At 43.0% G+C, this 13,832-nt stretch overlaps 1 protein-coding gene across 3 annotated transcripts in view; it reads right to left on the bottom strand.

The window, feature by feature from the left end:
• The window catches only part of LOC119140761 (DDB1- and CUL4-associated factor 12-like), a 30,756-nt gene extending 20,706 nt beyond the window's left edge, over nt 1-10,050 (bottom strand). The window contains exons 1-3 of one of the 3 annotated variants that reach the window (XR_005101698.1): nt 9,799-10,050; nt 9,168-9,462; nt 8,010-8,479 (exon numbers count right to left, since the gene is read on the bottom strand). Coding sequence is in view for 1 of the 3 variants with exons in the window: in XM_037372338.1 (XP_037228235.1) it covers nt 8,177-8,479; nt 9,799-9,879 (384 nt within the window). In the remaining 2 variants the exon portion in view is untranslated. Of the gene's footprint in view, nt 1-7,652; nt 8,480-9,167; nt 9,463-9,798 lie in introns of those variants that run through there. The other 2 variants (XR_005101697.1, XM_037372338.1) reach the window with 2 other exon arrangements.
• Between the last annotated feature and the right edge of the window lie 3,782 nt (nt 10,051-13,832).

Genomic DNA, 13,832 nt, shown 5'->3' with positions numbered 1-13,832 from the left:
TGCAATCAATAGCTGCATCCATAATAAGAGAAGGAGAGGAAGGCATATTTCCTACAGAAATTCGAAAGATGGTTTGGGACAGTGCTACGGAGGTAGAAAGAAAACTCCAGTCATGGTGGAATATGGTGAACTTTACCTATGACCCCAACACACACACCATCACAGCTTTTGTGTTAACCATACATAATGCAGTAATAATTACCATACACCCCATTGTAGCCCTTGGAATTAACCATAATGGGGTGCTCCTATACCCTTTTGAACATAGAACATGGGCCAGAAAGACAGGCAACAAGGGGCAAACAGTAGATTTAGAATCTTGTATTATGCGAGAACAGCAGGGCTTCCTCTGTGAAAGCAATACTATAATGGCTCAGGATACTTGTTTAGATACAGATCAGAAAATATGTCATTTCGAGGCCCGACCAAATGCAAACTTGAAAACAGTAATTATATATGCAGGGAAGGGATGTGCGTGTTTGAGAACTAAGTGTAACACAATAACCATAGATGGGGAGGTAAAAGAGACTGCACAGTATTCAAATTATTGTATTTGTAATTTTACTACTATCACAGGATGCGATTTTAGTTACTCAGCCCCAGTAGTGTCTCATCAATTCTTAAAATCCAATTTTACCCTATCACAGATAATAATTCCTACCCCCATAGGACTAAATATAAGCAGTATAAAAGAACTATTAAAACATGCAGATTTACAACGTATACTGGAAGAAACCAAAGAAAAGGGACATGAAACTCTTCTTATGATCCATCATGATGTAGAGGGGATCAAGAAAGTTTTAAAAAAGGTAGAACAGGATGGAAACCATAATTGGTGGGATACTCTCTTTGGCTGGTCACCCTCTGCAACAGGAATTCTTAACACTATGGTACACCCCATTGTGATCTTATTGATCAGTTTAGGAATTTCCTTAATACTAACCATTATGTTATATTTGTGGGTTTGGAGAATGTTTAAAAGGGTAACATTTATGTATGATGCTTTATATCATTCGGGAAGGCTGCTTAAGTAAAAGAATTTACTTAATTTAATAGAAAAGGGGGGATTGATATGGAGAAATAATGTGAAATGGGGATAATGGACATGGATTGTGATTGTATGTGTCTGCTTAAGGAATGTGGGTATGGTGACTAGTCATGGGTGCGGTGACAACCACAGTTTTGAGGAGACGCCTGCCCCTCTGCCCCTCTTCCTCTAACAAAGGGGAGACGCCTGCCCTTCTTCCTCTAACAAAGGGGCTATTTAAAAGAGAATAAGAAAAGATGAGAGACATTCAAATGCTATCTAGAGGGAGGGAGTGCTAAGTCTCCTTGCTGGAAAAGATTGGGTGGTCACAATCACCTGAAGAAGATCGGGTGGTCACAAGGACATGAATCACCTGAAGAAGATCGGATGGTCACAAGAACATGAATCACCTACAAACCTGCAAGACCACCACATTCCAGGAAACGGACTGATAAGCTAATTAACATACGAAGCGGGGTTTAGGTAACAAATATGTATAGGCGTTAATTGAATATTCATTTGTTCATTGTATAAATGTGAGATGGTTCGTCACTTCGGGCATGCACGCTTGTGGAGGAGCGATCCCCCGTGCATCTGCGTGCAATAAACATACCTACTTTATAACTTTCGAGTTATAGAGTCTAATTCCGCACGTCACCTGCACACAGAACAAATGAACAGGCAACCCTATCTTTTAGCTGAGCATACAAATCAATCCAAACAAAAATAAAGGGCAACAGCCTGAGCTACATCATGTTTTTATCACACAACCAGGACAGACGCAGATTTACAAGGGACAAGAAACATGTGTGAAGGACTGCTTATTCTTCACACAAGTGCTCACAATATGCTCTGTGCCCCAGCTTTTCACATACTGATTTAAAGAACGTAGTCAAAATTTCGTAGCGACTAAGTATCCTTTAGTGGCAGCGCGGGATGCACAGGGGATCCTTCCGCCTAACATGCATGTCCAAAGTAACTAACTATCTTATATTTATACCATAAAACAATGACTATTCAATTAACGCCTATATATAGTCATTACCTAAACCTGCCTACTCTCGCTTTGTATGTTAACTAGCTTATCAGTCTTTTGTGCTTGCGCAAATTCTTCCAAGAATTGTGGGCAGGGGTCCTCGGGATGCTGGCGGTGGTCTTTGGGAGGAAGGCCGTTGATCTTCCTCAAGGTGTACTTTCACCTTTTGCCAGAAAATGCTGAGTTGGGTGACTTACCAGTTTCAACCAGCTCTTGCTAACTGTCTTTCCTCCTTGGGTGTGTTTTAGCTATGGATGCTGACAGATAACAGGATGTCCACAGCCTCACAAGGTGTCAGCAGACACAATACACAGGGGATGTCATGTACCTTATATTCATTATATTTTAACTACAAAATTCATTCTATCCTAGAGTGAGTTCATACAATATTGATATGGAGAAATAGTGTGAAATGGGGACAATGGACATCGATTGTGATTGTATATGTCTGCCCAAGGAATGTGGGTATGGTGACTGGTCATGGGTGCGGTGTCTCCTCACATAGCCACACAGCTTTGAGGAGACAACTACAGTTTTTAGGAGACGCCTGCCCTTCTTCCTCTAACAAAGGGGCTATTTAAAAAAGAATGAGAAAAGGATAAGAGATATTCCAATGCTATCTAGAGGGAGGGAGTGCTAAGTCTCCTTGCTGGAGACGATCAGATGGTCAGTCACAAGGACATGAATCACCTACAAACCTGCAAGACCACCACATTCCAGGCAAAGGACTGATAAGCTAATTAACATACGAAGAGAGAGTAGGTGGGTTTAGGTAACAAATATGTATAGGCGGTAATTGAACATTCATTTGTTTTATTGTATAAATGTGAGATGGTTCGTCACTTCGGGCATGCACGCTTGTGGAGGAGCGATCCCCCGTGCATCTGCACGCAATAAACATACCTACTTTATAACTTTCGAGTTATAGAGTCTAATTCCGCACGTCAATATCATACTGCTCTCAGAAATCACAGGCATATTTGGTCATTCATACTAATATTTTAAAGAAACCCAAAATAAACACATTGCCTTGCTAAAAAATAGTCACTAAGAGAGAATTAATTGTGATTAACTTTCACAATTGGCTTAAGCGAATCTTCGGGAATCTACATGATTCTTCGTCACCTACCTAGTCTCACCACCCTTAACAGCAACTAGTGCTCAGGTAGGCTGCAAGGTCAGACAGATTATATCTGCCTTCAGTGAAAGCTAACCTTCCAAGAAAACTTATCCTAACACAAAGCAGCAAGCTGATCCAGCTGACTCCCCAGCCACATGTACATTAGTGCCAGCAAGAATGAGCAGGTGGGAACATCCTCTTCTGCAACAGCTCAACTCCAGACCAGCTGAAGCTGGTTACAAACGTTTCACCCTCAGCCAAGCTGGAAAGTGACATCATTGTTCTATTTCAAAAGTGGTTTTTTGCTAACAAAAGCAAGACTATGCTTACGCTGTCATTACACCAATACTATTGCTGGTCACGCTGAGTAGCGTTGTTTGATTTTTCCCAGTTCTCAGTCTTGCATTTTAGTCAGATTGTAAGCATCTCTTTTCTATATTCATAGAATGCTTGGCATAAGGTTCTTCCATTCTAAGGCAATACAGATTTACTAATATATGCTAAGCCCTAAAGAAACATGGGCTCTTTAAAGACTAAGCTATCAAACTGGTATGTCTTCTTTCCAGGGGTGATGAGAACACATACTAGTCTTAGCACAAAACCTACTCACAGGTTGTGCAGTACAGGCAACACAAGTGGGTAATGGCCTCGCACATCCTCCTTGAAAGGGTCTAAAGAGAATCCAGGATGTAAAGAAACATCTGAGAAGTGAGCAGCAGTATAAGAAGGTTGACTGACTCCGAACTCTTATTTCCAGAGACAAGATCATACAATCAGGCACTCCACCTTGCTGTTAAACTCTGAAGCACTACTAGCTAATGGGCACACACCTTGATATCACCGAATCGTTCACTGCCAAAATCACATTTGTTAGTTTTTGTGTCTTGCCCTCCATGTTTAATTTTAGGAGGCTGGCAGACAGTTAACACATGTCAACAGATGACAAAGGATAGAGAAGTGAGAGCCTGCTAAAGGGCATCTTGACCACCCACACCATACCTGGCACAGAAACTACCAGACTCTGAAGGCAGACAGGGGTATCACGTGCAGTTGACAGAAAACCAAATGCTTCTGAGACAAGAAACAGCACCTGGCTATTTACCGACAAGCCACTGAAACAAAGGTGAACGGAGGTGTCAATTACAGACATTAGAGGTTTATTTACACTGAGTTTTGTTCACTGTTCAGTGGACTTTGAGTTACAAACTAGGAGCATGACTTCTCATTCCCTCTGGGATCAGAAACAAGCAGCCTTGAGTCTTCATTACATGTGCAAAGCAAGAAGGTACATTAACCAGCAAAGCAAGTGGAAATTATTTTCCCCATAGAGAGTCCATATTCATAGATGAAAGAGTAACTAACTATCCATTGGATTCTCACCGCTACTACCCCAGGTCTACAAGACTAGATTACAATAGTATGAGATGCATAGAACAGACATGAGATCTCTTGAACAAATTAAGTCTAAGAAGAAACAAGAGCTGATGATTTACAGCAGGGCATCCAAGGCAACATATGAATCTACCAAAGAGAGAAAAGGTATCTGCTAGCATTCACAAAGCAACCCATTCATGCCTTGGAAAAGCCACCTGAGAAACCAGAAGAAAGCATTTGGTAAGGAAATTTTTAAACACAGATATACCCATCAGGCCTGCCTTGGGGGGGTGGGGGGGAGAACCAACAAAAAAACCAACACACACCACAAAAATATTAGATTCCAGGCAATTATATTTCTCAAGCAACTGGAAACTAATAAGCTTCTTTTATTTAGGGAATGATTTATAGCTCTTGTATTTTTTCATCCTTAACTTCACAATTAGCAAAAGAATTAAGTCCTGAACACATACACAGAACTAAGGGAACAACAGAAGCTGCAAAGTTATTGGAACTTTTTAGGAGCTGCATTATTCTTTATCATTTCCCCAAAATAGCAAAAAAAACCCCAAACTTGAGCAATCTCATGTTCAGTGTTTTTGTTTGCCATATGTATCCTACATAAGTCTCAAAGTTTCTCTAGGAAGCTTGAACAGAAAACACCAGTTACAGGATCTTCTTCTGAAACTTCATGGTATCAGCCTTTGCTAATTGAGGTGTCATGATGACCCACCCTAAATAACGGCACCTCTCAGAGGTTTGCCTGCTCATCATTTGAATTTGAAAAACATTAAGCAGCCCATTGCATACAAGATCAAGGAGATTACAAATATTAATCCTGCCTTAGAAAAGCCCAGGCGATTGTGTTTGAATTTTTAGACACTTGAATGCTTGTATAGGTTCCATAATTCTAGATCTATTAGAAACAGCATGCACCTTTAAGAAACCCAAAAATTTTATTTACAGCTGGCCAACTGTGAGCACCAGGATCCACTAGATAACAAGAAAGTTATTTCATATACACAATCATACCCAGGGATATTTTTAAGGATAAAAAGTTATAATCCTCATTAAAAGTGAGCAATTGACGGAGAACTCCATATTCTCTTCAGCGTTTACAGTGACTAGTACTGTAAAGTGACTAAAAGCAAACCTACTCCTCTATGACAAGAGCGTATTTTTTTTGTTAGAAATAGTGAATCCTTCTGGCACAGCATAGCCAAAGGCAATTTATAAATTAAACACAAAAAGCTCTCAGGGACACATTCAAGCTTTGATTTACATAATGCAACAGAAAAATATAAACTTTAATTACATATAACTAATGTGGTAAACCCCATTGAAGTCAACCAAAATGTTTTAGATTTACTCCCAACTTAAATGCCACAAGCTCAGCATATGAGAATCAACAAGGGAATTCTTCTTTGTTAGGTTGCTTACTCAAGATAAGAGAAAAATCTTATTATTAGAGTGTAGAGTTTAACATCCTACTTGTTCAAATGTGAATGCAAAGCAACCAAGCTAAAGCTATTACAGTATTCATAATTCATATACAATCTTTCACAACACTGAAGTGACTTCTTTTGTAATCGCCATATTTTGGTTAATAAAAGACAAGGTCCATCTGTAACATTTAATCTACCTGTGGAAGCATACACTTCATTGCAGTGTATGCAGTGGAAGCAACAATACGGTTGTGACGTACAGAATTTAACTCAAAAGTTATAAAGTAAGTATGTGTATTGTGCGCAGATGCATGGGGGATCGCTCCACCACAAGCGTGCACAACCGAAATGACGAACCATCTCATATTTATACAAAAAAACCAAATGAATGTTCAATTAACGCCTATACATATTCGTTACCTAAACCCACCTACTCTCGCTTCGTATGTTAATTAGCTTATCAGTCCTTTGCCTGGAATGTGGTGGTCTTGCAGGTTTGTAGGTGATTCATGTCCTTGTGACCATCTGATCTTCTCCAGCAAGGAGACTTAGCACTCCCTCCCTCTAGATAGCATTGGAATGTTTCTCATCCTTTTTATAAATAGCCCCTTTTGTTAGAGGAAGAAGAACAGACTCTTTCTATCATTAGTTATTTCCTTAAAACTATATGGTTACGTGACCAATCACCACACCTACACTCCTTGAGCAGACATATAGAATCACAATCGATGTTTATTGTCCCTATTTCGCACCATTTCTTCATATCAGTTTAACCCCTCTTCAGTTCTGCAATTGTTTGGTCCCAGTTTTCTGCTACATTGCATTAACAACACATTTGCTCATTTATCTTTACTGTAGCAGTACTGGAACTACGGAGATTACAGAACACAGCAAAATTGTTGCAGCTCTATAAAACAGTCATCTTGCTAGAGTAAGCAAGATTTTCAAGAGCTTGTGTTTCAGCAGGAGTTTGTCTCCTGTAAACTGTTCCACAAACAGTGCTGGCTACTGACTGAGATGATGAACACACATGAAGAAAGGTGGCAAAGAGATTCTATTTCAGGCTTATTCCTGTTAAAAGACTCTTTTGTTTAAGAAACAAGGCCTTGCTTCTTAAGAGCTACTGCATGAAAGCCTCCCACTGCGTAACTATGAATAACAACAAAACATCTGAAACTAAAAGAAAAAAACAATTGTCCCTTGCAAGACATCACTGAGCACAGCTTCTGTGCAAAAAACCCCCACAAACACAGCAAAAACTTAAGGCAAAGAAACAATCACACCAACTGATATACTCTGAGGTTTAAGAGCTACTTGATCTATACACTCCTTGCAATGCTCAATTCATTTCTGTGGCACAAACCAACTTGCAAAGAACAAATTTGGGATTTCGTGCTAATTCAATCAGAACTTCATACATGAAACCTCAGCCAATGAAGTTGGGCTACTAACTCTGGCAGAGAGAACATTATCTAAGAAGCATGGTCTCCTCCATTTATTAACCACGAGGTTTCAATTTTTGCTAAAGCATATAAAGGTACATAAGCAAGGGAAGTTATTTGAACACTGAAAAGAGATTGGGGGGGGGGGGGGGGGGGTGGGGGGGGGGGGGGGGGGGGGGGGGGGGGGGGGGGGGGGGGGGGGGGGGGGGAAGGGTGATCACAAAGTGAAAAAACAAAGGATAATCCTGGAGACCTGAAATTCATTTTTTAAGCTTGGAACATTTCTAGCTACTCTGAAGAATACCTGGAGTTTAACCATAGTTTTTAGTTTTGTGGCAACTTTTCAAAGTCAGCAGCACAGAGCCATAGATAGAACCAAACCACATAACCCCAAGCATAAAGAAAAAAGCCTCACTAGCAACCTCTGCTAGGCACAATAGCTACCATTTAGCAAAGCTAGCACCGTTCATTAATGAGAAGATTCAACCCCACTGTTGCTCTCCATCCTGCAAACAGATGTAAATTGCTCTGTATGGATTAGACAGATGCTGCATGAGATACAGACCTTGCTTCAGGTTTCCAGCTATTTGCAGAGTACCATATTTCCAAGCAGAATGGGTGATCATTAAGCATTACCTTCATACAAAATTAACTGTGCATGATTTGGACTTCACTCCTAATTATTTGCTAATATTTTCCTTCACAATCTACATACTATAGTTATGGTAAGCATCATCTAGGGGTGGAATAATTAACAGAGGAAAGACAAGTGGTACTTACTGTGTTGCATTTTGTCCCACACACCACTTGTCGGTGGTTCAGCCACTGGGAAACAAACACTTTATTAAGGGTTCCGAGGGGAAATTCTCTCTCCTTCAGGAGGCTGGGAAGCTGCTGGGCTGCATATCCATGCAACAAGTGGTGATAGCTGGACTCATTCTGCACCCTGACTTCTCTACCTTTCAGGTAGTACACCAGAGACCTTTTCACCAGGGAGAGTCTTTTCCTTTTGTGAACTGAGTGATCCCATCCATACTGTGGAAAATAAACAAGGAAATTAGATAAAGCAACTAGAACAAACTTAAGACATGACCCTTCCAAATTCAAAGATATTCTCATCAAAATACTGAAGTCTTCCAAACTATCCATGAAATATCATACACGAAGATTGACTTGGAAATGCTGATACAGCCTTCAGCAACATAAAATTAAACATAAACATTTGCTAAAGAAGTAACGCTGCGATGACGCTGAAAACAGTCCATATTGGTAAGACACCGGATGCTTACAGAAATAAAGAGAAAACTGAGAAGCACTTAAGATAGAAAAGGACAGCCCCGACAGCTCCCTGCCATGAGCTCAGCATGATTTAAAGAACGTAGTCAAAATTTCGTAGCGACTAAGTATCCTTTATTGGCAGCGCTGGATGCATGGGGGATCCTTCCGCCTAACATGCATGTCCAAAGTAACTAACTATCTTATATTTATACCATAAAACAATGACTATTCAATTAACGCCTATATATAGTCATTACCTAAACCTGCCTACTCTCGCTTTGTATGTTAACTAGCTTATCAGTCTTTTGTGCTTGCGCAAATTCTTCCAAGAATTGTGGGCAGGGGTCCTCGGGATGCTGGCAGTGGTCTTTGGGAGGAAGGCCGTTGATCTTCCTCAAGGTGTACTTTCACCTTTTGCCAGAAAATGCTGAGTTGGGTGACTTACCAGTTTCAACCAGCTCTTGCTAACTGTCTTTCCTCCTTGGGTGTGTTTTAGCTATGGATGCCGACAGATAACAGGATGTAGACAGCCTCACAAGGTGTCGGCCAATAACAGGATAGCATTACAAGATGTTGACAAACACAATACAAATTGAGGATGTCATTATTCTATCCTACAGTGAATTCATACAATATCAGCAGGTTTGGGGGGTGACACTGCGGGAGCCGCCCAATACCGACTGCGCCCTTCGTCAGCCTCCTCCGGCTTGGCATCAGGTGGCTCCGCAGCATGGCTCAGCCTAGGGGCGACGGGGACACGACGGTTACGGACCGAACAACTGAAATTAATGGGGGTAGTGGCAGGAACCCGAGAGAACCCCCAGCGCCACCATGGCAGGGAGCGGGGACTGCCGGGGGTACTCTTCCCCACCACCCCTCGAAGACACCTTCCCCAGGCACCAGAACCCCATCGCCCTCCTTCCCCACCCCAGCCAAGCCAAGCACCAGGACACAGCAACCCCCAGTCAGGGTCATCCCGGAAACCGCACGTTCCGCCCCACCGGGGAAAAGGAATTCGGCCTCCCCCACCCCGCGACGCGATGCACCACACACCCGCTTCCGCCTCCCCAGCCTACCTGCTCTCCCTGTAGCCCCTCAGGCCCCGCGGAGACGGCTGCTACCGCTTTCCGCTTCCTACTAACTGTTTTCCGAGCCATAATAAGATGAGGAGAGGCCAAGAGCCCAGCTTAAACCCCACATGGAGCAGGAAGGGGAAACAGCTGTTGAGGAACAGGGCATATAAATGAAAACCAGATTCGGTCACTATCTCCGCCACAAGCCCCACCGACCGCGCTTCATGACGTTTTCTCCGGGATTTTTTTACGACAGTTACGTCGCGCCTTTGCGGCAGTTTCTCCGCCCTGCCCGGGAGCCTCGTTTCCTAGCAACCAGAGGAGGTGGGGCGGCGGACTGGCCCGCCCCCTTTGCGGTTGCCAGGGCAGTGGGGCCCGGTCAGGGGAGGGTTGGTGGGGCTCGAGGTGAATCTTTCTAGCTTCGTCCCGTGTCCGTTCCTTGTTACCTTGCATAGACCGGCAGGGCTGGCTGGCGGCCTCCTCGGGCCCCGTCAATTTAAGCATAGGAGAAGCACCGTCTAGCTGGTTTCTTTCTTCATTTACTTTTGAGCAACTGAAGCTTGCCAGACAATGCCTGGAGGGCAGGGATGGGTGTTATTTTGGCAGCCTGTGCTGCTCCTGAGAAAAAGCAGCTATATCACAGTCCCAAGAGTGAGGAGGAGTGGGCTGATGCCACAGTGCTGGGGAGACATGGGAAGGGTACTCTGGCAGCTCAAAGCAGCAGAATACACGGATTTGGTATCATTCACTGAGAGCCACCCTGTGAGAGTATTCCTGTTGATCCTAACGTGCACAATTTATACTGAAGTTTTCCATCTCTCCTGTGGGAAAATCTGACCACAAGCATAAACCACCTCCTCCTCCCATTCTACTGCCAGCCTTGAGGGGCCTGGTACTGGCTTCGCTTTGCAAAACTTTATTCAAGGTTTCCCTTAGAGAGACCCTTTTACCTAGCAGACAGCTTGGCTTTATCACCTGGCTTTTCTGAGTGAATACAAGGGTCCAGTGCACATTCCTTAGTGCATCATGAGGTGCTTAGTCAAACTTTGAAGTGCTCTATTCCACCAGGAAACTCCCTTATTGAAGGGAAATTAAAGGACATATTAAATATTTGTATTAAATATGCTGCTTTAAAACTGATGTGGATGGATATGTGATTTTTTTTATGTCCACATGGCTCATAAGTATCTTATATGCTTATAGAGGCAAAATTTTGAGTAACCCAAACCCAATGATTGCCATTTTGCAAGTGACATTGCAGAGAAAAGAAAAAGGAAGGGAGGAAAAGAGAAAAACATGTGACTTGCAGACAGACTGCAAAAAAAGCCAGCTCCTGACTACTTGAAATGTTCTGATGCCTCAATTCACGTGAAATCAGTAAACATACTATTTTCTTGATAAAGAAGTAATTTCTTTTAGGCCATATTTTTGTGTTTTCATCTAACAAACCTCAAAGACAAGGGTGCTGTGAAAAGCCAAACTGGAAAAAAAACCCCACCAAACTATAAAAGAACCCCACAGGCTTTCCAACTTCCCTGAGGATAAAAAGCTGTAGTGGGTTTGCATGGCAAGGTTTTGGTAGCAGGGGGCTATGGGGTGGCTTCTATGAGAAGAGGCCAGAAGCCTCTCTCACATCCAATGGAGCCAATGCCAGACAGATCCAAGACAGACTCATTGCTGAAAAATAAGTAATTGCCTTATCAAGTTGTTTTATTCCCCACATCACTTAAAAATTCCAAACAAGAAAAAAAAATAGTCTTACAGAAATCTTATTATGTTGATGCTGTCTCATTAGAATAGAGATAAGCATGTGGACTCTAGCACTTGGCTGGGTAACTAATATAGCTGCTTTTCTGGACTCAGTAAAAACGTATTCATGTTGAGTTAAAGCACTCTGAGGTGGATATTCCTAAATGACAAGTAGTGAGTATTGCCAAATTAAGGAACAACTGAGTTGGACGGGTGATGCAACTTTGGTGGCTGTGCTATGGATAACAGGCTGTGAGATGCAGTATGTCTTCTATGGGGTTAAGAGGCTTTTGTGGGGGCTTGGTAGGGGGAATCTTACTCCAACTTCTATCTAGGGTGTTAAGGAAAAAGAAGAAGAGACGGTACTACAATTAGCTAGACCTCTTCCTCTCCTTCCTTCCTTTATCCTACTTGTGTGCAGGCACTCCTGTGACTGCTGGCTTTGTAGGGTTGACCTTGTGTACCTGGCATATCTGCTCTGCGACAGCTTTTTTCAGGGAAGAAGGGGGGAAAAACCCTGTCCTGGCCTTCTCCTTTTCTCCATACAGAAGAGAGCTATGTGTGTAGCCCTGTACTAGCTATGAGGAAGGGAATGGGGCTGAGATGGTACACATGATAGCAGCATAGTAGAGTTGGACTGATTTATTCAGTGTTATGTGCAGGATGGTGTTAGGTTGCAGTACCACAGTAGTACTGATACTTAACTTCAGCTTTCTGTACTTGCAGGGCTGTGATTCAAAAGTGGCAGCGATGCTTTAGATCACCATTGCAATTGGGTGACAAACATTTTAGGCAAAACCTTAATTCTAAGCATAGGGATAGAGAAAACGTAGTCTTTAAACTTAGCTTTTGCAAGCTTGTGGTTTTAGTCCCAGAAACAAAACTGAAAGCGATTGCACCTTTCCTGTCTCACCAGCTGGATCTGGCCTGCAGTTTTGATACTTATTTTTTCCCCTGTGGATGCCCTGTGGAATAAAGAAGTCAGGGAAGAAGTTGCTTCTACTAATATCGGATGCTGAGTAAGTCAAGTGTAAGCTAAAACAAAGGTACCTGAAACTTCAAAGGGAAAACCAAAGAAGTATCAGTTGAAGATATGTGAATTAATAAATGTTACTTTCTCTTTAATGAATTGATCTTCGATTTTCCGAATATTTTAAGAGTCTACTGATCAGCTGGGAGACTTACTGTATAGTGTTTGTAGTGGGTTTGCATGGCAAGGTTTTGGTAGCAGGGGGCTATGGGGTGGCTTCTATGAGAAGAGGCCAGAAGCTTCCCTCATATCCAATGGAGCCAATGCCAGCCAGCTCCAAGATGGACTCATTGCTGGCCAAGGCTGAGCTAATCGGCAACAGTGGTAGGGCCTCTGTGACAGCATATTAAGAAGAGAAGAAAACAAAAAATCTGCGCCAGTGGGAGAGAGGAGTGAGACTGTGAGAGCAACAGCTCTGCAGACACCCAGGTCAGTGAAGAAGGAGGAGGAAAAGGTGTTCCAGGTGCCAGAGCAGAGATTCCCCTGCAGCCCATGGTGAAGACCATGGTGAGGCAGGCTGTCCCCCTGCAGCCCATGGAGGTCAACGGTGGAGCAGATAGCCACCTGCAGCCCATGGAGGACCCCACTCTGGAGCAGGTGAATGCCTGAAGGAGGCTGTAACCATGCTGGAGCAGGTTTGCTGGCAGGACTTGTGGACCCATGGGGGACCCACGCTGGAGCAGTCTGTTCCTGAATACTGCACCCCATGAGAGGGACCCATGCTGGAGCAGTGTGTGAAGACCTGCAGCCTGTGGGAAGGACTCATATTGGAAAAGGTCATGGTGAACTGTCTCTCATGGTAGTGACCCCATGCTGGAGCAGGGGAAGAGTGTGAGAAGGAGCAGCAGAAACAACATGTGATGAACTGACTGTAACCCTCCCCTTCCCTGTTCTGCTGTGCTGCTCGGGGGGAGGATGTAGAGAAATTGGGAATTAAGTTAAGCCCAGAAAGAAGGGAGAGGTGGGGGGGAAGGGAAGGTGGTTGGTGTTTGGTTTTTTTCTGTTTTGAATGGTAATGAACTTCCCCCAAGTCGAATCTGTTTTGCCTGTGATGGTGTGAAATGTGTTCATTTGATTCGTGTCAATATAGAACAATGCTAGGACCGCATGATGAAATGTAACCTTCTGTCTTACATACCCTTGTATAACCACACGCTTAAGAAAAACAGAGTGATCAATGTATATATGCGGCAAATGAAGAGACGGGACGCAGCTTGATGCAAGCAAATGTCAATTTATTGTACAGAAGCACGAGTTT

This window comes from Falco rusticolus, chromosome W, assembly GCF_015220075.1.
Source record: "Falco rusticolus isolate bFalRus1 chromosome W, bFalRus1.pri, whole genome shotgun sequence".
NCBI lineage: Eukaryota > Metazoa > Chordata > Aves > Falconiformes > Falconidae > Falco > Falco rusticolus.
This window is presented reverse-complemented; position numbering and strand designations above follow the sequence as displayed.